The 26863-nt window shown below is 40.7% G+C and overlaps 1 protein-coding gene and 1 long non-coding RNA gene across 3 annotated transcripts; one reads left to right on the forward strand and one right to left on the reverse strand.

Moving 5' to 3' along the window:
* Positions 1-15: 15 nt before the first annotated feature.
* On the reverse strand, positions 16-23205 carry LOC132510642 (keratin, type I cytoskeletal 12-like). Of its 2 annotated transcripts, XM_060132755.1 has the most exons (9): positions 22654-23040; positions 22182-22264; positions 21065-21221; positions 19954-20115; positions 19727-19852; positions 19366-19586; positions 12763-12764; positions 712-775; positions 16-160 (listed from the first exon to the last, which is right to left on the reverse strand). In XM_060132755.1, the coding sequence occupies exons 1-9, from the start codon at positions 23023-23025 to the stop codon at positions 16-18; spliced, it is 1332 nt and encodes a 443-aa protein (XP_059988738.1). In that variant the 5' UTR covers positions 23026-23040. The 2 variants fall into 2 exon arrangements, with proteins under 2 accessions (XP_059988738.1, XP_059988736.1); XM_060132753.1 differs by lacking the exons at positions 16-160; positions 712-775; positions 12763-12764 and adding exons at positions 17831-18163; positions 18639-18709 and having other exon boundaries at positions 22654-23205.
* LOC132510643 (uncharacterized) lies at positions 19431-25859 on the forward strand. The gene is made up of 3 exons (XR_009537384.1): positions 19431-19780; positions 21382-21507; positions 25024-25859. It is a non-coding gene; the product is annotated as an uncharacterized LOC132510643 (long non-coding RNA).
* Positions 25860-26863: the final 1004 nt, after the last annotated feature.

Genomic DNA, 26863 nt, shown 5'->3' on the forward strand with positions numbered 1-26863 from the left:
GCATCCTTTTTGGGCTCAGGAAGGCACCCTTTGTTCACTCTTCACATTGTTGACTTTGGTGGACTTCTTTCCCATAGCATGAACTCTAGATGAGAGAACTTTGCCACGAGGATCTATTTCTTCAACAATTGTTTTAACCATGGTGGCTTTAGATGAATCTAAAATGACATGCATACTGCAGCAATATGGAAGCAACTAGAGTTTATCATACTAAGTGAAGTAAGTCAGAAAGAGAAAGACAAATACTATACGATATCACTTATATGTGGAATCTAAAAGATGATACAAATGAATCTACCTATGAAACAGAAACAGAATCATGGACTTGGAGAACAGATTCGTGGTCGCCAAGGGGGAGGGGGTTGGGGGAGGGATGGACTGGGAGGTTGGGGTTAGCAGATGTCAGCTGTTATATACAGAATGGATAAACAACAAGGTCCTATTGTATAGCACAGAGAACTATATTCAATATCCTAGGATAAACCATAATGGAAAAGAATATAAAAAAAGAATGTATATATGTGTATAACTGAATCACTGCTGTACAGCAGAAATTAACACAACATTGGAAATCAACTATACTTCAATTAAAAAAAGAAAAAAGTAAAATGACACATATGAATTGTTAGAATTTATCAAATTCATAAAGAGGAAATAACTCATCACTCGAAACATATAGAAATAAACATTGAATGCCCAACACAGCTTTTGTTTACCCGATTTCCTGGTCCTCCATAGCCTTTTTTTTTTTTTTTTTTTTTTGTGGTACGCGTGCCTCTCACTGTTGTTGCCTCTCCCGTTGCGGAGCACAGGCTCCGGACGCGCAGGCTCAGCGGCCATGGCTCACAGGCCCAGCCGCTCCGTGGCATGTGGGATCTTCCCGGACCGGGGCACGAACCCGTGTCCCCTGCATTGGCAGGCGGACTCTCAACCACTGTGCCACCAGGGAAGCCCAACAGTTTTAAAGTGCTGTATGGATTGTAAAATTATCTTTTAATCAAGTTATTGAATTATTAAAATTGAAATATCAAAGAATTAGGATATTAAAATACATTTAAAAACCTGACTCTCTTCAATGCTTGATCATTAACCGTAAATAACAATAATTAGACAGGTAATTGGTGTAACAGGTCTACATTCTGCATATGTAAAGAAAATATTTCCAAAGGAACACTGTGTGACAAAAAAGGAAAGAAGATTTTTTTTTTTAAATGCGTAAGTTTAAGTGGTTTCTCCTTTCCAGGAGGCGTCACCCCGGGCGATCCCACGTGGTTAACCGCACCTGCCCCGCCTTTCTATTTCCACCAGGGGGCAGCGCTCACCTGCAAATGGGTGTTTCTTGGGGGTGACTTCGGTCTCCATCGCACAGGCCCTCAGCTGGAAATTATTACACCCCTGTTAAGAAGAAACCTTCCACATGCCGCGGAGCGGCTGGGCCCGTGGGCCATGACCGCGGAGCCTGCGCGTCCGGAGCCTGTGCTTCGCAATGGGAGAGGCCACAACAGAGAGGCCCGCATACCGCAAAAAAAAAAAAAAAAAAAAGAAGAAACCTCAGCATTTATCTCTTCAAAGTCCAGAGCACAATGAATATAAAGACAAAATTTCCTTACATTTATATCAAGATTTACAACTTCCAAAGGGGTTTCTTGTATATTATCTTATTTGAACCTTACAATGAATCTGGGAATTAGGAAGAGAGGTTTCCTTCCTCTTATTTAAAGATGAGGAAACTGAAGAAAAGGACTGTTCAAGGATACACAGCATCGAACTGGTGAGTCAGGCCAGAATGAGCCTTGAGATTCAGTGTGGGTCCTTTCATTGTATATAGTTATCTTAAGGTCAGGTAGAAAAGTAAAACTCAAACAATGCAAAAATCCTTCTTTAATGAAAAGCACAAATGTATTTCTTACAGGAGTGTGGAGGTAAGGCCCTGGGTGAGGGGGTGTGGGTGGGGTTTAGGCCCAGTGTGGTTGGAGGGGGTCTCCGAGGGGGTCCCCGAGTGTAGGGGTGGGGCCCTGGGTAGGGGTGTAGGGGCGGGGCTTGGGCTCTGCACGGTAGGAGGGAGGCTCTGAGGGTAGAGGATTGGGCCCGGGGGCCCAACAGTGCCTAAGTGGACAGGGAAAGCACTGGCTGTGTTCCTTTCCTTTCCTCTGTGCCCACCCCCCCAAGGGTCTCCCCCAGGGTCTCCCCTGTCCCCGCAGGACCCCTAACCGTGGGTGGGTCCCGCTGAGTGTAGGAACTCCCCGCCTCCCCCAGCCACCCCTCAGGAGTGCCAGTCCCGTAGGTCCGGCCTTTACTTTTGCTCCCCCTTCCCTCCCTCCCACTCCCTCAGGACCTGCGCGGCTGGAGGAGGCCTAGGTGAGCACAGGATCAGGCCTGGGGTCTCAGCAGGCTTCTGGGCGCCCACGTGGGTGGGGGAAACCTGGTCAAGCTCCCTTTTGATCCACTGCCCTCCCAATGGTCCCCCAATTTCCCCCTTTGGGAGTGGGATTCCTTCCCCTCCCCGAGCCGGCCTCAGGGGCACCGGTCCCATCCCACCTCCACTTCTCCTCCCCCCTCACGGCCCCCCCACACGCCCCACGTCCTACTGGTCACTGGGGGTTCCCCCTGTCCCCTTAGGTGTTCGTGGTCCCCCACTGGTGCCTCGTGGGTGCCCTAGTTGTGCAGAGACGCGAATTCCGCATCCTCCTAGCCCCCCATCTTGACTCCGCCTGCCCCACCTCTCCCACCTCCCTTAGTAACCCTGTGCTCTGAAGTTGCTCCCCAGTACCCTTGAGCTGCATCCCAGTTGAGTTTGTCCTCCCCTGATAGGTTCCATTTCCCTAACTTCTCCTTCCCTTCTGAAACTTTTCAGCTTGTGTGGGAACAGGTGTTAAGAAGATAACTATCTGGTTAGTCTAATTCAGTCTAAGGTGTTACTTACCAACAAAGGTGGGTAGGGGTGGAGAAGTAGTCACCAAAACTATTTACATTAAAAATGTACCTTTTATCTAAGTGAAATTTCAGGCAGTGTGATGATGAAAATTTTGGAGAAAAGACTTTTCTGTATTCTTTCAATAAATACAATTTGACTATTAGATCAGCTGAATAAGGAAAGAGGGTAACAAGGTTTTTTGTTTGTTTTTGTCTGTAGTCTTTTTTCCTCACCTGGAAGGAAGGGGAAGTGCCCTGGCTCCGATTTCCCCGCTTTTGTGCATTGACCATGTTTTATATACCAGAAATTTTACATGGGTCCTGAAGATGCAAAGATAGGTAAGATGTGGTCTTTGCTCTAAAGGAAGCCATATCTTGGGGGCAGAGGGCAGGGGGTAATACAAAAATAATTGCAAAATAGGATGAAAAGTTTAGTAATACAGATTTATATAAAACATATGAAGCACCCCAAAAAGAGAAACCAGCCTCTGGAGGACTTAGGGAAATTCATTTGAATGGTGTCTTAAAAAAATGAGTGGGGAAAAAATTTTTCTAGGCAGAGGGACCAGCATATATAAAGGAGGTGTAAACATGCATGACATATTTGAACAACTGTGAAAAGTTTGGTTTGGCCAGGGCATAAAATTTGTATGAGTGAGTGCCAAGAGATAAGCCTGGAAAAATAGGTTGGGGGCAGATGGGGAAGGATCTTTAATGTCATTCTAAGGAATTTGGACTTGGTCCCATAGTCAGGGGGTGGACCATTGAAGGTTGCTAAGCAGCGGGTGAACATACTCTTAAGTTTTAGAAAGATAACAGTATTGGCAGTGTACTGTATGGACTGGAGGGAAACTGGAGGCAGGGAGATGAGAAAGGAGAATTTGCAAGGGTCTGTGGGGAGTGTAAGAAACAATGACAACTTCAAGAAAGTTGCAGTGGGTGGTAAGAAGGGGAAGTTAGAAGATAGAAATGGTGACATTTGACTATTGACTAGTTACAGGTTGATGAAGGAGAGGGAGGAAACCTTAAATGACAAGAGGTTTCCAGTTTTGGACTGTGGGGAGTGCCATTAACTCATATGGGAAAGCCAAGGAGGAGCAGGTTTTGTAGGAAAGATAATGAGTCCAGGATAACAAAGATTAGGGATGAAACACCTGTCAACACCCAGGTATAGATATTCCATAGGCATTTGCAATGTGAGTTCTGGGATTCAGAAACTGTGGCTAGATTTGGAAGTTTTAGTGGCAAAGAGCAACTGTGGAATGGGATGAGATTTCCCAGGGAGAATGGGTGGAGATGAGGACCAAGAATAAAACCTCGAGGAACTGTAACACTTAAGGAGAAACAAAAGAGATTGAAAGGTAACAAAGAAAAAAAGAGAAAACCAAGAGACAGAACTTTCAAGAAAGCCAAGGAGAGGAAGAGGAGAATTCAAGAAGATGGAGTGGTCAACAACATCAAAGATATCAATGGTTCAGAGATGTCAAGTAGGACGAGGGCTTTCAATATGGCTGTTATGGCTTCTGGAAAGACCGTATAAGTACTGGGGAGTGAGTTCTCTCAAAGCTACTAACTAAAATACATACAGATTCTCATTCTTTATAGTTTGTGAATTATATAACATGCCATGAATTTGCACAGATTAAAGGAAAATTTTAATTTCCTTTAAAGGAAATTGATATAAGAATTTAGGAGAGAGCTTAAGGCTTAGGGATCATCAATATTGAGTTGATAGTCAAAGTCTTGAGAACAACTGCATTTTTAATGTAGAGAAGAGCAGAAGGTTAAGACTGGAAGTTGAGGAAACCCTCAGAATTAGGCTTAGCACAGAGGAAAAGCAAGTACTTGGTAAAGGGAGTGAATAGGAGTCATCTGGAAGGCTGGAAAAGCCTTAGGGAATCACAGCACGGATTGAAGCATGGGTGACTCACCTGGTGGAGTCTACAGAACCTCCTAGAAGTTCTTCCAGGTCTTGAGTTTCAACTTCTGCAGAGAGATCAAGGAAAATGAGGTCTAGAAAAATGTCTATGATATTGGCCACAAGATCCTTGAAGATCTGAAAGCAAGAATTTTCTGGACAGTTTAGGCCCAGAAGCCAAACCATCTGTCACTAGGGAAGGAGAGGATGGTGATGGAATGATGCCATCTGTGTCTTGTATTGCTACAGCATCCCGCATGGGCGTGAAAGACAAAAGGATGATGAAGAGGGAAGCAAGGGTGGAGTGAATACAAGATTGTTGGATGTAGAATGCACTTGGAAACAGAAGCAAGTAGAATTTTGGAGCTCCTTAGAGCTTCTGGGAAACAAACCAAAAAAAAGGAGAAAATTTAGGGAGCCAAGAAGTGAGATAGCTGTTAGATACCTGGAAAGAAAGAGTAATCAGAAATAATAGTGATCCAAGAGAGAGTGAAGCCTCAGTGATGTAGGAAACCACCTGTTGGATGACTAATTTAACCTTTATCATAGGGAACTTTTCATAAGGAACAGATCTGTGGTATCATTAAAAAAATGACTGAAAAAAATTCTGTATTTTTTAGAAGAGTCATTGTGGTGAATGGGCATTGAGTTGGAAGGTGTGTATCATTCTCCCTTGTACTTTTAGAATAATAGACTTCATTTCCTTGTACCATGAACTCAGGGGCTGCCCTGTGATACTTGAAAGAGGTGGCTACAGCTATAAATATGGATGTGACATTGAGGTATCCCCATGAACTTGGGAGAAAAGGAAAATATAGTTGCCTTCCTAACTGAACTAATAAAACCCAAATATAATCTATCTCCTGGAGTCAACACCTGGGTGAGGAGTGTGGTCATCAGGGAATATCAAAAGGGAAATTCAGAGAAGGTGCCTTTGGCTTCATCTTAGGCAGAGAGATGCTAAATTTGGGCACATGGACAATGCAGCCACTAGAGAGGAATTGCCTAGTGTGGGGCAAAGATGTTTCACCTGGCCTCAGTAAGATCTGGGGGAAGTGTTCCTCAAACCTCTGCTTGAATCTGTGCTTATGCAGCAACTTTATGATCCCTAATTCATCCTACAAAGTAAGCCTTTAGCAGGAAAGTGAGTGACCAGGAAGGAACATCTTTCTGATGTTTATCTTGAACATCTGGAAAGAAATGTCCCTTAGTGTTAACTAATAAACTGGAATTCTAATCTATGCATTAGTATTGTATGAATACAATCATTGTCAGTCTGTCGTCAAGTGCCAGGTCACCTTTGGGTATACTGGTAAAGTCAAGTTTCTGGACATGAAAGGTTGAGAGGGACCGATTCTAGGCTGTAGAAAGTTTTTCAAAGTCATTCTAATCTATATTTTTAAAAAACCCTCTTGATAATCAGTCTTGTGGGCAGCCTTCTGTCTGCCTCATGTATTCCCATATCCTCCATTAGGAATACTGTCAGTAAGCATTACTTTCAACAGTTAGTTGGTAAAGAAGATAGAGCTTGTACAGGCTCAAGAACTGATGATGAAGAATAGTTTTAGGAAATGTGTAGATTAGAGATGACAGGCACAAAGCATGCTTGCTACCACTCTTCTGTCGTGGTAGTGACACTCTGTGCCGCTGAGCCTAGACTGAGTCTAGGACTTTTCTTAATGACGTTAATGCAGGAAGTCACAACCCGTGGCCTAGACTGGATCCTTGTGAGGTAAAACTCTGCCCTGTCTAGTTTAGATGGGTTGTTAGGGATTCTGGCCATCAAAATTACAGAAGTCAGCTGGAAAGGACCTAAAGGATGGTTTATCTTTTGAGTTTTTGAGCTGCTCTAATTACTAAAAAGTTTGTCTTTATAGTGAACTGAAATCTGCCATACAATATAGCTTGCATTTCGCCACATGGAACTTAGCTTTGGAGTCTTTTAGATATTTGAAGAGGGATACTTTGTCCTTCTAAATCTTTTATTTTCTAAGCAAAAGGGTCACCAGTTTATTCAGTTGTTCCTTAGATGACACTTCTGTTATGACCTAGGTTGCCATAACTTGGATCACTTCCAAATTTGCAGGATTTATCTGGCCTCTTTTTTTTGTCTCTAATATTAGTTCAAGGAATATATATATATATATATATATATATATATATATTTACTCATTTAAGCAACGCATGCTAACTGTGTTTTATTCCAATGCATCACCCTCCAGCATAATATTACTTCTGGAGATATAATGCAGTGCAGAATTTCTTGTTTTCCTATTAATTCGATAGAAATTATTTAAACTTAATAACTAATCATTAGTAACAAAATTCTCCTCTTCTCTTGGTTTCAGGGCTTGCTTTCAGAATGGCTCAGGTGCCTTGAACATATTTTAATAGAAACTTGTTTTAGTCACTTTTTGGTTTCACCCTCTTGTCTTGGGTGTGGGACCAAAGGCTTGTCCCTCAGATAGTTTTGATTGTGGCGGTGATTAACGAGTTGGCTCCTAAGCTGTAATTATCTTCCTCCTTCAATTAAAATTACATTTTTATATTACAACATGAGCTATTGCAAAATCGAATAATACGCGTTGGATCTTTATTTCCCTCTAAGCAGCTTCCCCTGACAATAGATGCTTTTTTCTTCCGGATTGTTAGGTACTGAGGACATTCTTCCTGATAAAGATCGATCAGTGGGCACTTTGCAGTATTGCTTTTTTCTGTTTTCCTGTGTCCTCACTTGCTGTTATATAGTGATTAAAATACACTATATTATTATTTCCAGCTTAGAGAATTTCGAGAGACTCATGAACTAGGACCATACTGATATGACGGCATAACTGGTGCCAATGAAATATTCAATCAACGTATGCTTTTATTTTAAACTGTGCCAAATGATGGACTTGATTAATTGTTGTGGGTTTTTTTTGCGGTACGCGGGCCTCTCGCTGTTGTGGCCTCTCCCATTGCGGAGCACAGGCTCCGGATGCGCAGGCTCAGCGGCCACGGCTCACGGGCCCAGCCGCTCCGCGGCATGTGGGATCCCGGACCGGGGCACGAACCCGTGTCCCCTGCATCGGCAGGCGGACTCTCAACCACTGCGCCACCAGGGAAACCCTGATTAATAGTTTTAACTGGATTTTATCTAATACTTTCCCACGAATTTTTCAATCATTTTGACAATGTGTAAACTGAGTGTGATGTTTCCAAGCAGCACTTCAACCAACATGTATTTGGCATACCTACATTCTGCCAGACCCTGCATTAGTCCTGGGAATTTATTTCTGGTTGGCCAAAAATACATGGTCCAGCCTTTGAAGAGGAATCAGGCACATGAACTCATCCAAAAATAAAGTTCAGACCACCATGGCCAAAGAACATAGGGTTCTCAGAAGAAGGCCTCTTAGCCTTGTGGGGAAGCATCCCAGGGGAGTTGCTCTTTGCTCCTGTTTCTGCCTACCCACTCCCACTTAACACCACACATGGAGATGTTATGTACTCATCTAGGCTCTGCTCAAATGCTTCTTCCGCCAAAAGAGTGGCCCTGGTCCTCATGCCCCAGCCCTGTGTATTCTCTCCCTTTTCCAACCTTCTCTGGTCCCTCATCTGCACTTTCTCTCATAGGTACGTCTCTTTATACCTCAAGGTAAGTTTATTTGCATATATGTGTATGTTTGCTCACTGTTGTTTCCGTAATGCCCAATAAATATTAGTTCGATTGAAAGAAAAGACTATTTTATATAGAACACCTTGGTTAAATAAGGGGGAACAAGTTCTATTTTGGTCTAGATTGCCAGGAGTATTAAGATTTTAGACTTAATTTTTTTTTTTCATGGAAAGCCAGTCTTCTATCAGTTGGTTCAAGAGAACTGCTTTGTATCCATAGTTAGTTGATTGCCTGCGCACAAACCACCCTCTAATGATGAATACGAGGATTCTGAGGTTGCTTCTACAAATAAACATTTGCTTCTACAAATAAACATTAATGGACACATTTTTTTCCTTATAAAGACTTCACAGAAATCAAGTTACTCTATTTTGTGAAAACAACTCCTAGTACTCTTTAGATAGATGGGAAAAAGTCCTCAGGTTAATTTGCTTAAGAAAAAGTCATGTATTAAATGACTGCTTATTGAAACTGAAGATCACTTTTTACTGAGTCATCAGCAGCAGTGTACTGAGCAAGACGATTTGTATCAGTATGTCTTGCGAAATTGTCAAGTCAGGAGTTGCATATATATTTTTTAAACTTTAATAACTTTATTGAGATATAATTCACATACCATAAAACTCACCCATTGAAAGTGTACAATTCAGTAGTTTTTAGTATATTCACAGAGTTTTTAGTATATTTAGTATATACTAAAAAAAATATAGTATATTTAGTATATTCACAGAGTTTTTAGTATATTTAGTTTTTAGTATATTCACAGAGTTGTGTGGGCTGGTTTATTTTATTTTAAAAAAGGAGTTATATATTTTAGATAAAAAATTCATGTCTCCATTGAGGGTCAAGTATCTTAAAAGTATCTTAAAAGTTTTCTGAAAATATTAATAGAATCCAATGAATTTCTCAGTAAAATGCAAACAACTTCTTAATGGTGTTTTAGTCCCTGACAGCATAATTCCTTTATTAATATTTAAGGAGAATTCAGTGAGATTCATTTCCATGTGACTCATACATTTGAAAAAATAACCAAAATTAATAGATTCAAATTAAATATATTCAGAGCATCCTCTTAATGTCTCCTATGTGAAGGCAACCGCTTAGCCTCTGTGCATTGATGGCCGTGTGTTTGCATTTTGTAAGTTTTATATATTTACTCTGAATTTTGCAATCTATTGCATGGGTGTAAAGCATTGCATTTACTCAGGATTTTGCTATAAGTTATACTATGCTTGTCAAAGGAAAGAACCCCCTAAGATTATGAATGATAATCCCCAAGAGCCCTGAGGCTTTCCTCAACCTGTTTTCTATGCCCTATATTTACTTGTTGAATGAATGAATAAATAAATGGATGGATTTACGAGACCTGGAGCTTGACCTAGTTGAAAAGCTACAATTGAAGGATTTTTAGACCAACACTGATGGTGGAATAACTTTACTTGGATTGTTTAGCTAAAGTTCAGTTTGAGATGCATAAGTTTGTTGAAATAGTGCTTTCCTATTTGGTGATTTTTCTCACCAAATCAAAGATAACTTAAATGACCCAAAACATCCTAAACGGAGATAAGTTATCATGATGATACAAGATGTCTGGATATATGGGTATATAGCAAGTGTTTTATAATGCACATTACACATTTTTGGGATGTAGTTTTATATGATTAAGTTTTCAGGGTGCCAATATGTTGGAAAATGCAGCTAATCAACAAATCATTGTGTAACCTGCTGCTTTAGCTTGGTATCATGGGAATTACAATATTATATTGTCCCTTAACTCCTCAGAAATCATCTCCTCTGTTTGCTGTGTATCCTGGACATGACAGATAATGCCAATAATGACGAAATGTTCACTGGGTTCTCCTCCCTGCTGAGACCTACCTTCCCCTAGAGCGATTCTCATCTTCCCACTGGTTAACATGCGGGTCTCCTTGCACTTTCCATCTCTACAAGCTGTAAAAACATCAGCCAGAGTCATGTAGGAGAGGGAGAGATTCCACTGAAGGCTTCAGTGGGGAATTGAGTAAACTCTCCCAACTTCACATCACCCCTTGGAGGACTTTTCCTTACCCTCAGCCTCTGCCTCCTGAGACAGGAAAACTAAATGTCATAGTTTTGCTTTATCTCTAACACCACTGTCCAGTGAATTCTGTATTACATAAAATTCTGGACCTAATTCTGCAGTTTTTGCTCCAGGATTATCTTTTGATTAGATGCTGATTGTATGTGTTTGTTTTTTTTTTAAATAATGATGAAAATTTATCTTATTTTTTATCAGCCTACTCAGTCACTTATTAGGTAAGAGAGGGAAGTTTGACATCAAAATTGCTCTGTCATCCAGAACCAGCACATAAGGCTGTTTAAAATGAGTGTTTAGTGAAAACATCTTAAAGTACCTTGGAGTTACTTTTACTTAATGAAACATGTAATGTAAAATGTAACTAAATATTTAAGGTGATCATACTTTAAAAATATGCCTTCAAAATATTTAAGAGTATGGATTGCTCCTTTTAAAACTTATCAAACCCAGGGACTTCCCTGGAGGTCCAGTGGTTAAGACTTCGCCTTCCAATGCAGGGGGTGCGGGTTTGATCTCTGGTTGGGGAGCTAAGATCCCACATGCCTTGGGGCCAAAAAACCAAAACATAGAAGCAGTACTGTAACAAATTCAATAAAAAATGGTCCACATCAAAAAATCTTAAAAAAAAAACCTTATCAAACCCATGAAAATGAATGAGGAAGTGTCATATCTTCTAGAAGGAATTGACTAAGCCTCTCACACCTGTTAAATAATCAGCATATACCACGTGTGGAGCAATATCACTTTTGCCATTTGAAAATGATGATGACTTTATTCCATTTGCACCAATGCAACAAAGAAAAATAATGTATGAAACCTTATCATGCATTACCTTAATTCATAAAAACTGTGGTCATTTTCACTGGACTATGTAAAGACTTATCTATAAATGGTGCTAAGTAAATATTTGTTGAATTAATGAATACACAAATAAATGAATATGGGATGCCCCACATGTATCCATAAGTATACAAACTGGGCGTTGTTTAAAAAAATTAAAATTACACTTCAACTGGTTAAAAAAAGTTGTATTTGCAGCTGTGTTCATTTGAAGTGTGAAACTGCAGGCTTAAGTGATTTTTTTAAATCCCAGGATATTTTCAAATAAATGAAATATTTCAAAATGGATACACTTTCCTGAGCAGAAACTTCATGTATATATAGTTTTAGGAAATGGGTTCCATGCTGATAACTAAAATGAATATATTCTGACCAGCCAAGTTCATAATACCCTGTGTTTATGGTATTTTTCATGAGAATTTCAAAATGCTGGGCTAACGTGATTATATGTGATATTGTTATTGTCTTTTTGTGAAGGTAAATCATCTCAAGTTGAGAAACTTGTTTTGAGTAAAATAATAACTCACTGAATGAGGCCTGAAATACCATCTGGTTTCTATCTGTTAGACCCCATTGCCTCTGCATGGACTGTTTTATTTACAAGTCTGCTTTCATGATTTTGAAAAAAAATGCATTTCTTTAAGAATATATGCCTAGTGAAACATAAACAATGGCATGTTTTAGCAACTAAAAATCCACAGTTAATTTAATTTGAAGGAAGACCAGAGTGCAAGAGTGGTTTCTAAAAGGCCTGGTGGCCCTGTGTTTGCATTCTATAGAGTTAAAATATTTACTCTGAATTTTGCAACCTAATGCATGTGTGTAAAGCATTGCACTTACTCAGGATTTTGCTAACAGTTATACCACGCATGTTAAAGCAAAAAAAAAAAAAAAAAAAAAAAACCCTGAAAATCGTGAATGATAATCCCCAGAAGTCCTAAGATTTTCCTCAACCTGTTTTCGATGCCATCTGTTTACTTGTAGAACCCTCCCCTTCAATCTGAGCAGTGGCATTAACATTAGCATCTTACAGTTCTGACATGATTTTAGCTTACAAAGCTCTTTCACAGAAATTGGTCTTTTTGAAGCTCGCAACAGCTTGTGATGTAGGGAGGATAAATATTATTACACCAATATGTCCTGTGAGAAAATTTGACCTCTTAGCAGTCAGCTAAGGAGACATATTTCAGGGGAAAAAGAAAATTGCACATTTCTTTTTTGAAATTGAAATTGTTTGGGAGTTTGCATGAAGAGAAGGAAAAGAATAAATAAGTCTAGGGGTCTGAGAGGAAATCTGCAAATTAATTTCTTTAGTTGTAGAGAAACTTTGTTTTTTCTCTCTATAATAATAACAGCTACCATTTAGTTAGTGCTTATTCTGTGAAATGTGAATTAACTCACTGAATCCTCGTAAAAATCATGGTACTATTATTGCCTTCGTTTTTACAGACCAAAGAACTGAAGAACAGAGGGGTAAATAAAACCAGTGGAAAATGGCAGAGCTGGAACCCAAACCCAGGCATCAGCCTCAGCATCTGTGTTTTTAACTACTGTGCTCCGTCGTGTGCTGGTTTAAACGAGCTCTCTCGGGGAATACATAAGTAGAGCCCAAGTCCCATAGTGTAGATATTCCCATCAAGGCCAGTTTCAAGTTACCAATGATTTAATAGCCAGCTTGGAAAATTCCTGAATTTTTTTTTTTTTTTTTTTTGCGGTACGCGGGCCTCTCACTGTTGTGGCCTCTCCCATTGAGGAGCACAGGCTGCGGACGCACAGGCTCAGCGGCCATGGCTCACGGGCCCAGCCGCTCTGCGGCATGTGGGATCTTCCCAGACTGGGGCACGAACCCGTGTCCCCTGCATCGGCAGGCGGACTCCCAACCACTGCGCCACCAGGGAAGCCCAAATTCCTGAATATTTATCAATCAGCACTTAAGAGCAGGTGCAAGCCAGCCCTAGCACATGATTGATTATCCTACATGGCCTCTTCATGCTTTCAACACAGCATCGTCATGAAGACAGACTATTAAATTACTATTATTATTTAAAAATCAACTTTGAAATATGATTTACATGCAATAAAAGGTACTCGTTTTAATTGTACAATTTGAAGAATTTTAACTAATGGATATACCATCACCATAATCAAGGTACAGAACATTTCCATTAATCTTAAATGTTTTCTTGTGACACTTCCTAGTTAACCGGTTAACCCCCACTTCACCAACCATTTCAGACCAGGCAACCACTGATCTGGTTTTTTTTTTCTTTTTTTTTTTTGGCCACGCGACATGCAGATCTTAGTTTCCGGACCAGGGATCAAAACCTTCCCCCCTGCATTGGAAGTGTGGAGCCTTTACCACTGGACCACCACCACTGATCTGTTTTTTATTTTTTTAATTTATTTTTTAATTTGGCTGGTCAGGTCTTAGTTGTGGCACGTGGATCTTTGTTGTGGCATGCGAGATCTTTCATTGCGACCTGCAGGCTTCTCTCTAGCTGTGGTGCACTGGCTTCAGAGCGCGTGGGTGGGCTTCTCTCTAGTTATGGCACAGGGGCTCCAGAGCTCGCAGGCTTAGTTGCCCCCCGGCATGTGGGATCTTAGCTTCCCCACCAGGGATCGAACCCCAGGCCCCTTCATTAGAAGGCGGATTCTTAACCACTGGACCACCAGGGAAGTCCCCACTGATCTGTTTTATGTCACTGTGGATTAGATTTTTTTTCCCCCAAGAGTTTCCTATAAATGGAATCCTACACTATATATTCTTTTGTGTCTAGCTTCTTTTGTTCAGCATAATGGTCTTGAAATTCATCCATGTTGTTTTTGTGTACATCCTTATTTATGGGTAGGTTGTATTCTATCGTATGGATGTACCATAATTTATCCATTCACCAGGTGATTATTTTTCAACTGTGAATTCTGGTCATAAAAAAATGCTTTTATAAATATGTTGCTGAATGTCGCAGCCATAGCTTTTATTAAAAAGTTGTAGTGATGGAGAGGATACATTTAATTAGGAAACTAATGGTTTTTAGTTTGATATTGAGTTTATGATACTAATATTAAACAATGACATTTTAATCTTAGATCCAGTACCAAGATTTAAGAAACATTTACTACCCCATTAAAAAGCCATTTACTTAGGTATATGAATACATTTTTTTCATTTGATGTTTGAGTATATTTTTAAAAGGCTAGGTAGTTCAGACTGGCTGTCTGGTTCTCTACACTGTAAATAACTACTAGCTTTCTTTTTTACTTTATGCCTTATAGAACTTGCCTCTTTACTGGTGGTCTTTCTGGAAACTAATACCATTTATTTAAATAAGAAAGTGTTAATTTATTAAGTTGATACTTTTAAACAGGTTTGCTTTTTTCTTCTCTTTTCTTTCTCTCTTTCTTAAAACAAACAAACAAACAAACAAATCCCAAACCCATTTTGTAGTATCCAGCATATCTCAAGTGGCTTAAAAAGCAGGGTTAATTTTTTTAAGGTTCATATCCTGAGATTCCAGTAGGTGGCACTCTTACAAAGCCTGAAGATTTGACTGCTTTGGCAATGCGTGATCGTTTTCTAGATGGTTCCCTTTTTACTGTGACCTACTTGCAAACCCATTTGTTCTGGATAACTAAAATTCATTTTCCCTCTAATTGTCAGAGTTGCATATACTGTTTGTTAAGCATTTAAAAAATGTACAAAAGAAAAAATATTCTTCAAACACCTTGATTAATTTCCAAGAGATAACCACTCTAACAATTTAGTATATACAATATTTTCCAGAACTTTCTCTAGCCTGCCCGCACAGTAAATGCAGATAAATGTTAAAATTTAAATTAATAAAATTTTAGATTTTAAAATAATCATAATGATATGCTTGTCTTTGTTTTCTGATCCTGTACCTGGGTTTTTTCTTATGAGTTATTTTCCTTTAAGACAGACCTCTCATTTCTGCAATTCATTAATTGCTGAGTCTGAAAGGACCTTTTACATCTGTGTTGAATTAGGGCTTGTGGTGTAGTGAATGAGGCCTAGACTTCCATGATAAGGATTCTATGCTAACTGCATTTCTTGGCAGTGGGAGTAGGGTAAAGAGAACTTAAATAATAAGAAATCTAATGCTTCCTTTGCCAACTGAAGACTGTAGAATATTCTAAGATTTTATCAGAATAGGATTGTGAGTTTTAACTTGCTGGCTATTCCAGGAGATGCTAGCTATTGGTTCTTCAGTGGGAAATTTTGTGAAATCACTGATTTTTTTAAAATACATTTTTCTCCCACAGTATAACTTAAGGGCAGCCAATTTCCCCCAGAATGAGCAATCCAAGAGACCAAGCCAGACAGAAATGCTTTTGTGACCTAACCTTGGAATTCACACACTGTCACTCCTTCAGTAGGTCTGCTTTACTCCTTGTGGAAGGGAACCGTGCTCAGGGACATGAGTACCAGGAGGTGAGGCTCATTGGACCATCTTGGAGGTTACCACAAGGAGTGGTTACTTTATCTATTTATTTCATTGAGGTATAATTGACGTATACCATTATATTAATAGTGTTGGGTATACAACGTAATGATTTAATATTTGTATACGTTGGGAAATGGTCACCACAATGAGTCTAGGTAACAGCCATCCATAGTTGGTTACTTTAAAGCCATGGGATTAGATGAGGCCGCCTAGGGAGCGAGTGTGGAGAGAGCAGACAATAGGATTAAGTCAACATTTAGAAGTCACAAAGAAGAGCCTGAGAAAAAGCTTCCAGTGAGGTGATGCCTTTGGGAGCCCAGTAGAGAAAATATTCCCAAAAGAAGGGAAGGCTGAGAAACTAGGATAATAGCTAAGAAATGACCACCGACTTTACACATGTGCAAAATTCCTTTCTCCTTGGAGTTTCACACAATTCAGATGTAAGGAAAACAGAGGCAGTTTAAAGCGTAACTATTTGCAGCCACTTTTGAGTACCAGGAAGTGGCATCATTTATTACTTGGGGGCTGTGGAGCTTGTGCGGGAAAAGACCTTGATAATCTCTTTAGGTCTGAAAGGTAAGGTTCTCCTAGCATCAGTTCTGGAAGGTGAGGTCTAGACAGAGAGCTGAATTGCCGTGCATAATAAAGTAAGATGAATGGAGCATCTGAGATCACTAGCAGATTTAAAAAGAAGTGTGACTTCAGAAAGCTGCATACGGAAGCAATTCAGCTGAAAATGACATAATAATCTTCTGTGGGCTTTTGCACCCAGTGCTGGAATGCCTCCAGGTTTGCCTGACTCTCTCCTCTCCATTCTGCTCCTTTGACGCTCCTTGCTCATCAGTTCCCCTGGTTTCTCCAAAACATTTTGGTTACACACAGTAAATAATAATAGGACACAAATATTGAGTACTTCTAAGTGCCAGGGACCGTTCCTACTGTTTTATGTATGTTACCTCACTTAAGCTTCACAAACTCACCCCACTTTAAAGATCAGGAAACAGAAGCAGGCAAGAGGTTGAGTTACTTGCTATTAAGTATTAGGGTCAGAATTTGAACCCAGTCTGGCTTCAGAGATCAGGCTCTTAATTGTTAAATCTTGCTTTCGTTTTCCTTTTAGGGTTTTGAATTTGGCAACCCAGATTGAACCACAGTCTACTCAGGCTTAGACTTTGGCCACCTTCTGCCCCAACCCAGAACATGACATCTGTTATCGACTTGTGGGTCTACCCCACCCCAATAGAAACCCCACCCTGGGCCTTGCTGGTGCCCAATAGGAGGAAGGCCATCAAAGCAGTGTTTGTTTACGCCCCTGTGTCCTTTCTTATGTGCTTCCTCTGTTCCCTTTCTCGCTTCTCTGCCTGGTTGGTTTCTGTATGAAGCATTTGGTTGCCTCCTCGCAAATTTTTCTTCCTCCAAGCGTCCTTTGAACTTCCATCCGCCCTATCTCACTGTATCGCTGTTCCCAGTAGATGTCTATCTCTGCCCTCAATTGGGAACTCCTCCAGGCAAGGACCATATCTTTATTCACCTTCGAGGCTTGAGTTGGGCACACTATGGGAGTTCATTAGTGTTTCTTGATTGAATGAAAGAAAGTGCTAGAAGAAGAACAGGACAAATGTTATCCCGTGTAGTGCACAGTACAATTTTTTTTTGTAACCTTGATGGGCTGATGTAAAAAGGAAAGAACTTCTAAAAGAATCTTCTTAACTTAATCTCCCACTTCAACATCTTTATCTCAGTGTTTATCTAATACTAATAATTAGTATTTCACAAACCTCTCTCTATGCCCTTGACACTATTGTTGGAGTCAAGGAGGTACACACTTCACGTTATTACCATTTATCTTTTATTAAGATTAACTTTTTAAAAACATGCTACTTGATCAAAGTCCGGTGATTAAAAATATGATCCAGGTCACTAGAAGAAAGTTTATTAAAAGACTACTCTAGGTCCAGGAAGAGGTAAGGCAATTTTGATTTGTTATAAAGACCAACATTTCCACAATTATTTGTAATTAAATTTTGTTTCAGAAGGCCAAAAGAGGCTCAAAGTGAATAGGGAATCCAAAGAAAATCAAACAAACAGAAATCGAGATTGAACGAATGTATCATCTTGCTCTAAAAGGAATAATTTCTACTTGTAAATTTCTTGTTCCTAAGGAAACAATGATGGGGCAGATCTTGTGAAATTTTATATTATTTCTTCAATTTCCTGAACTTGGGAGGAGACCACCTCACCATTCACCACTTCCTGCACAATTGTCTTGATTTTTCGGGCTCTGGTAGGGTCTAAAGATAAAAATGGAACAAAGAGGGCAAAAGTTAGTGTTTCAAATACTCATCTAAAATTGGTTGTTTAACTTAAGCTTCTAAATTAGGTATTGACTGATACAGTCCATCAAATTTAAACTTTCAAAAGTGACTTTTGCATTCTAAATGAAATGCATTTTATTTAATAAAATGTATTCAGTGTTGTGCACAAATGAAAATATTTTTCTACTTAAAATTTAAAAAGTGTTTATGATTCTCATAATACTTTGTAGATTTTTTTTTCCTTCCTGAGCTTGCCAAAAGTTTTACCACAGAACAGACTACTCATTTTTCTGCAGGAATGCATAAATATTTTTTCTTTGCTCTGAATACAAATATACTTTAAGTTTAAATTAGTTAATAACACTGCAATATTCAATGAGATCTTACAGTTTTAGTCATTAACAGATGTGATTCTGACTTATTCCAAGTGCTTCTTAGGGAATCTGCCTACCTTTGGAGGAATCAGTTGACGGTGCTTGAGAGTTGGAGGCTGTCACAGAGGAACTTTCATCCAAACAGTCACTGTAAAGAAAACAAGGGAGTTGATATCACATGATGCTTTCTGGAATGAGAGGGAATAAGGAATTTGCTATTTGAGCTTAAAAAATGACCAACTGGAGAAAGTATTATACATTTCTTGATTAAGAATGATTGAACGATGCACCCTGAGAGTAATCAGCTGGTGCAGTGCACCTTTGCTTTCCAACCCTGCCTAAAATGGGCTCTTAAAGTGAAGCAAACTGGCCACTAATGGAAGATCTGGTTTCCTGATTTACAGTCCTGAATTCTTCCCACTAGTCCAGGCTGTTATTACTTTTGGAAAGTTCGCTACAGTAGGTCTGAGGTGATTGCGTGGCTGTGATTTGATGTCATTCTCAGCATCGGGGCATTAACATCAGAACTCGGACGGTTGATTTTTCTAATACTCATCTGCAGTATGCCTCTGTCTGCGATGCCATTGTCCATCCCAGCATTTTATTAACTTTTATCAGGGAAGATAACGGGTGACAATACTTTGCAAAATGTAGAGCATTTAACAAATCTAAGGCATGTCTTTACTAGATGTGTTATTTTCTGTCAACTAAAGAACCCTTCCCACTTCTATTGCCCCCAAACTGCATCAGTGTCCACGGGCCGTCAGCCATTGAGGTTATTTTCAGCCTCAGTTATCTATTCACCTTTGGGCTTCTCCGTCCAGCAGGCGGCGGTAGGTCTCGATCTCCAGCTCCAGATGGGCCTTGATGTTCAGCAACAGCTGGTAGTCGGCGCTCTGGCGCTCGGCGTCACCGCGCACTTGCAGCAGCTGCTCCTCCACGTTGCCGATGAGCTGCCGCACCTGGGACAGCTGGCTGTAGTAGTCGCCCTCGGTTTCGGCCAGCGAGTCGTCCAGGGATTTCTTCTGCACGGGGGAGGGAAATGGCACAGACGTAACAATGGAGGGGACCGAAATGCGGAAGGCAGCCAATGGCCTTACTAATTTGGATGCAACATTTCCTTTGCAAGGCGAAAGGAAGCCGCGTCTTTTGGCGCGCGCCGTACCGTGGCGAGCTGGGACTGGAGCTCGATCTCCAGGGTTTGAAGCACGCGCCGCAGGTCGGTGACCACGCTCTTGCTGGACTGAAGCTCCTCGGTGTTGCTGCTGATCTCCTTCCTGAGCTCGGCGCTCTGCCACAGCAAGGAGGGGGGAGGGGACGTGAGCCAGCCCTGCGCCTCTCCCCGGTCTTTAATGCAAGTGTATCAACGCCTTTTGTCTTTGTTAGTGGTACCTTTTCAATGAACCAGGCTTCCGCATCCTCCCGATTCTGCTGGGCTACGGCTTCATACTGCCCCCGCATGTCGTTAAGGAGGCTCGTGAGGTCCACTCCGGGGGCAGCGTCCATTTCTACGCTGACCTGGCCTGGGCCGCCGGCCCGGAAGCTTTGGAGCTCCTGGGGACAGCGAGTGAGAGAGAGGGGCACAGGGGCCCATTGTCACTTTCGTGGGCCTCTTCCTCCACAAAACATAGTTGGTATAAAGACAAACCTATCAATATAATATATTCAAACATTTTTAACCTAAAATTCGTATTTTTATTCTGATTTTGAAAGAACTTAAGACACTTTCACGGGCCCCTAAACTCACCACGGGTCCTGGGTGCCGTGCCTACCATGCCTGATGGATGAGTTGGCCCCGCTTCTTGGGGCTCCACAACCTTTACAAGAAGGGAAGGCCTGGTGGAAAGGTACCCGGGGTTTTCAACTACAGCTGCCAAACCGAGGGCTGCAGACGGTCACTGGGCTTGCCCACTGTTTGTACCATAGTCATTGCTTTACAGTGGAAAGCTTTTTAGGAGCCTAGTGCCAGAGTCACGCATGACTACTTATATACATTGCGGTATATCAGAGTTCCATGTGTGTATTACACTGGGTATAATTCATTTCTCTAACATATATAACAGTCTGTATTATTGGTAGACTTTTATTTTTGAACTTTAAAAATACTATATCTTTTTCTTGATAAGTATCTCCTTTTATTTTCTATGACAAAAAGATTAATTCTTCAATCCTTCCAGAGCGTTTTTCACTAGATAGCGCAAAGTCAGCCTTTTAACATTTTTTCCCCAGCTAATGAATAAAAATACTATATTTTAAGAAATCACTAAATCAGGACAATTAAAATTCTGATTGTCCTTACCAAATGATGAAAATGACAAAAAGTGCCTCTCACGTGTTAAACTTTAACAGAAACCACCACCACAACTTCAAAACAAATGGTCATCTTAACAGGGGGATAGTGTATCATGCATATCTCTTCTAACTCCAGGTTTATAAATTTGAAATTGTAATTTTTGAGTCTGGTAGAAAAAAGCAGCTTAGAGAACTGTGCTTTCTGGCTCACCTCTTCGTGATTCTTCTTCCGGTAGGCCAGCTCCTCATTCAGGGTCTCGATCTGCATCTCCAGGTCGGCTCTGGCCAGGGTCATCTCGTCCAGCACCTTGCGCAGACCGTTGATGTCAGCCTCCACGTTCTGGCACAGGGCCAGCTCATTTTCATATCTGAAAACCAAGTGCAAAACAGTCCAGGGAATCAACACACCCATTTGAATAAGCCCCCTGCGATCTTCAGGGCTGTTTTGCATATAAATTTAGCAGCATTGTAATGCATGAGACTGTTTTTGCTTTTCTAACTTTTTCTTTTCCTTTTTTTAAATGACAGGTTGCTACTCAGTGGGAGAGAAGTGAAAAAATTAGGAAGTGATACTTTTCTACCAGCGATGAACCGCAGTAGCACCGCATCCCAGGCTACCTCTTCCCGTCTGGCTGGCTGCCTTGGCTATGAACAGTAAGTAGCAGCCCCTCTCTAGGTGGAGTTTCTGATGGAATCCTAAAAGCGGTTGAAAATTAGATAATAATTAGTCATCTTGCTTAACCTTTATTCATGGTTTAATTTAAAAACAGTGATACTTCTTTAGTGACTCGTACTAAGGTTCAGGATCATCACCACTGCAACATCCTGTGAGGAAATTTTGCAGAGCAAAAAGGACGTTAGTATTCTCTCCTTATGTCTGACGGTGGTGTATGGGAAAGGAGGAGGCAATATAAAAATAAATGCCTGGTTAATGCTTTAGTTGTATGTGTCATCGGGAAAAAGGTCACTTCATTTAGCGCCCAGGCAAAAACATTATTCATTCATTTGGATGCATGGAAGACTGAGGTTTAGGACTCTGGTGGAATTATCATGTTGCAACATGAGTCAATAACAAATGTCGAATATGAAAATCTGTAGCCTTGGGTTTAAGTACTTTACAACTAAGTATGTGTAATGTGAGTTGTGTTTGAATCTCGTTACTTTCTGATAGAATGCCCAATGTGAATTTACCAAAACATTAAATGTATGGAGCATGTGAACTGCAGAAGGTTGGAAATATTTGCCGTCAATGAAGGCAGGAAAATAGAGAAAAAGAAGAGATCCTGGGGCCTGTCAACCATCATCAGTCTTTCTTTTATTCTACTCACTTCATTCTGAAGTCTTCGGCAGCCAGTCTCGCATTGTCGATCTGCAAGAGCAGCTGGGCGTTTGCAGTGCTCTCAGAAATGATCTGGCCAAACAGGGGAAGACACACAAAGTGAGGTCGTACAAGACAGTGTTCTGCAAATATATCTTTGACAGGAAAATGTTAGGTGATGTTATAATGCTATTTTATTAAGGGTTTAAGGCAGTTAACTTTTAAAAGAAAATATGTATAGAGAATATTATTTAAAAATTAAGAAACATACATTTCCCCCAGAAAAGGTAGTGTAAAAAACAATCACTTTATGGTAAATGATAAAATGAAACTAAATATCTTAAGATGAGAAATTATTCCAAATACAGTTGAATGGAAAGATATCTAAGTTTTAGGTGATTTATGACTGTAAAATATTGAAATAGCAAAAAAGAAAAGTAAAAAATAATTCCCAAAGCCCCTCTAAAAAGCCATTTTGTTACCTTATTCCTGAGGTCTTCAATCAACAGTTGATATTTACTATAATCATTCGGTGGGTCTCCAGATCCTCGTATTTCGTACCATTCTCGAATTTTGTTTTCAAGGTCAGCGTTAGCCTCTTCTAGAGCTCGAACCTTATCCAGGTAGGAAGCCAATCTGTCATTAAGATTTTGCATAGTTTCCTTTTCTGATCCAGAAAGAAGGCCTCCATCGTTGCCAGAGAGAATCCCTAGAGAGCCCCCTCCTGGGCTTCCCCCAAATCCAAACCCCAGGCTCCCAAAGCCACCTCCCCTGGCTCCTCCATAACCAGCGCCCAGTCCTCCTGCAAAGGAACTTCCAGAGCCACCACCAAAGCCGGAACTAGAAGCAAACATGGAAGCAGCTGTAAAGCCTCCCCCATAGCTGCCTCCAAAGCCAAAGGCACTTCCCCCGTAGCTGCTTCCAATGCTTGAGGCAGAAATGCCCCTGGCTCTGCCCAGTGTCACACTTTGGGAGGACAGCCACTGGGGCATCCCAGAGGTGTGCGCGGAGAGTGACATGGTGCTTCTCGAGAGACCCACAGCCAGGGATGGTGCAGTGTCAGCAAGACAGGAAGGCTAACCTTTTATAGGTCACCGAATGGGTGTTGCCGTTGAAAAGTTCACTCTCTCCATTCAAAATATGTCTCCCCTCCCCCCAACCTTTTTTGGCCAGCTCAACAAGAAAATGGTTTACACACATTGACAATTCATTGGTATAGAACTAATTGAATAATTGTTCCCATTACATATTTGTGACAGAAAGAAGAAATCTGGGTGGAGTACAGATAGGTTGTCATAAGGAATTTTTCGTCTCCAAATTATTCCATTGCTTGTATTCTCAGCACTGCCCAGTGTCTTATGCACAGTAGGAAAGCAAAGAGTGACTGCTGAATGGATAAAGTAATGAATATTTCTTTCTAAGTCTTAAGCTTCTTAAAGTTCACTCATATTTCCTACCTGTTTCCTTTCGAAAACTCAATATAAACCATCTGATCATGATGTAGTGTATCTTCTGGCAGAATATCGTTTCAGAAACTGTTGTGAAACGCACTGGTGGAAGGTGGGGAACAAACACATTTTCCAGATTGATACTGGAATTTAAATTTTCAAAGATTTGAAAGTCTTGTCGTTAGGTTGTTGCATGGTTTCTCTTTTTCTTTTTTTTTTCTGCGGTACGCGGGTCTCACTGTTGTGGCCTCTCCCGTTGCGGAGCGCAGGCTCCGGACGCGCAGGCTCAGCAGCCATGGCTCACGGGCCCAGCCGCTCCGCGGCACGCGGGATCCTCCCAGACCGGGGCACGAACCCGTGTCCCCTGCATCGGCAGGCGGACTCCCAACCACTGTGCCACCAGGGAAGCCCGGTTTCTCTTTTTCTGATTCAGAAAGAAGACCTCTTAAACATTGAAAAATGCCATTTTTGAGTAGACTATGATAGTATTTCCAGCAGGTCTTCCTTTACATGAAGTTTGACCTTCCTAGTAAACTCCATGAAATCAGGAGCCTTGTCTGGTAGTTCATTACTCTACCGCCAACTTTGCTAGTGTATCAAAACACAATTGATCTTTTTGTTTATGGAAATTGTATCAGTGCTCGTATCCTCAACCCCTTAACCCCCAAATATCCAGATATTATCTGCTCTGACTCCAGCCTCCCTGAAGGTGAGGTTCTTCAATTCTGTGGATAGTCCTGTGAACTGCTAGAGCCAGCTGTGCCCACTGGTGATTTGGGGGCAAATGCAGAGAGGTTGCACTTGAAGCCCATGTCAGACCTCTAGAGTATCAGTTCTGGCAAATGGGAGGATCTTGTGACCCTTTTTTTTTTTTTATCACTTTCCTAGGAACAGGAATGATGAACTCAGAGTGAAATCCAACTACAACTTCCTTTTACCTTTTCATAGCAGGGAGATAGGCCAAGGGACATATTTTCTCCTAACTTACACACTTCACAAAGAGCAAGCAAGTGGGATGTCCAAATAAAGGGGTTTTTAAGCAAGAAATTTGCAGAATTTACATATTCTCATTCACAATAGATATAGAGAGGAAGCAGCCATCCAATGCAGACTCAGCTTGAAGAGAGGGGCCATGATCCATCCATTTGTTCCATTCCTTGAGAGAATGGAAACTTGTTAAGTGGAAATGCCAGGGGCCCCAGCATTATATGGAGATTTTTACCAAGGATTCCTTTAAACTATCACCGGCGTTACAAGCGTTTTTTTCTGATCTTGTCCTTGTTTGAATCGTTAGTAGTTATTGTGTACTTAATATGTTCTAGACATTGGGCAGTTGAACTACAGACATTATTTTTAACCTTTGTGGCAGCTTCTTAAAGTGAATATTTTTATCCCATTTTACAGAAGAGCAATCGGAGGGTGAGGATGTTAAGTAACTTATTCAAGGCCACACAGCCAGGAGATGGCCAAGATAGGATCTGGGTCTGCAGTGCCTTCTATACACAACACAACCCTGCTGCTTACAGTGAAAACAAAAAGGACAGAGGGTCGCTCTGACCCCCAAATCATGAGACTGGGTTTCTGCCCTGCACATCAACCAGGAGTTTTAGCTCTTTCCTTTTCAAAAAAGCTTTCTCTTTGAATTTCATTTCTCAGTGTACAGCCTGAGACCCAGTGATCTACTCTTCATGGTTTATCAGAAATGGCATCACAAATGAAATCTTGGGAACCTACAGGCAAATGTGTTTTTAGTTATACTTTTTGACATGTAACCACATCTCCAGAGATCTTATGAAGTACTAGTTAAACTTGCACTTCCCACCCAGCAACTTGACATTATGGGTGTAAATTATTAGTCACTCACAAGTAGCAACCCCCTGAGACAGGGTGAATCCACTTTATTGCCCTAGAAATGAAAACAGACTATTACTTGCTTACAGAGTCAGAAGGAATGTGCCAAATTCAGAATTGTAACTTCGTGATATCACATAATACGGGAATATGATTAACTTGAATTTTTGAACTTGGAATCAATTTAGTGCTGAAATGTATACTTTCCAACTCTAATGCTTCTATGTAAATTTTAAATAATCTTGTTCAATATCTATACATTATGTTTACACATTATACCTTCGTGTTTCTATACATATATATTATCCTAGACTGTAAGCTTCTCAGGCAAGGGCTATGTCTACTTCATTTTTTATCCTGAGTCTTAGCCTAGTATTTGGCTAAACTTCATTCTTGCACATGTAGAGTTATTTCACTTGAAAGGACTTAATCCTTAATGTATTTGAATGTGTCATTTAAAATTCATTTCATTTGAAAAGACTTTGCTCTAATTTACTGGTATGCTTTGACCGAGATTTATTCTGAATCCAATTATAAATGGGGAGCAACTTCAGAAGTTGAAAAGAGAAATATTCCTTCTTCAGTGGCTTCTTTTTGTGGGGGGAGGGAAGGCTAAGCTAAATAATTAAGCCTCTATTTTAGAGTTTTTAGAAGTGAAAAGTAAATTCCTTTGACAGCTGTAAAAATACAGGAAGGTGGGAATGTATAAAATGGGCTTGTTGGCAAAATGATTACATAAGTTAAGGCACAGAGGAATACGACTACAACTTGGGTGACTGTTCAAAAGAATTACATCTTCCATTTCTGTAGAGTTTAGAGAATATTCAAAATGAGGATTATTATTTATATGGCATTTGTAAATCTCTAGATTTTTATTAAGTAAAACATGTGCTCATCTTCTCATGTCAGATTGGTTAGTTTCCTGGTCTTCGTTTGCAGGATTTTCCTCCTGAGTTCTGTCTCTTAAAGACACACCTTTCACTGGAATTCCCTGGCGGTCCAGTGATTAGGACTAGGTGCTTTCACTGCTGGGGCCGGGTTCAATCCCTGGTTGGGGAACTAAGATCCTGCAAGCTGCCAGGTGCGGCAAAAAAACCTTCCACTCTGTGCAATTTACTGATTGCTTGGTAGATGATATCTTTCTTTTTTGCTTTGAATAACATTTTAAGATCCTGTGACTGAATGAAAGAATATTGAGTTACTGACTTTTATGCTGTGCTTTTTTTTTTTTTGGTGTACGCGGGCATCTCGCTGTTGTGGCCTCTCCCGTTGCGGATCACAGGCTCCGGACGCGCAGGCTCAGCGGCCATGGCTCATGGGCCCAGCCACTCCGCAGCATATGGGATCTTCCCACACCGGGGCACGAACCCGTGTCCTCTGCATCAGCAGGCGG

The sequence above is a fragment of the Lagenorhynchus albirostris genome, chromosome 20 (assembly GCF_949774975.1).
Source record: "Lagenorhynchus albirostris chromosome 20, mLagAlb1.1, whole genome shotgun sequence".
Taxonomy (NCBI): Eukaryota; Metazoa; Chordata; class Mammalia; order Artiodactyla; family Delphinidae; genus Lagenorhynchus; species Lagenorhynchus albirostris.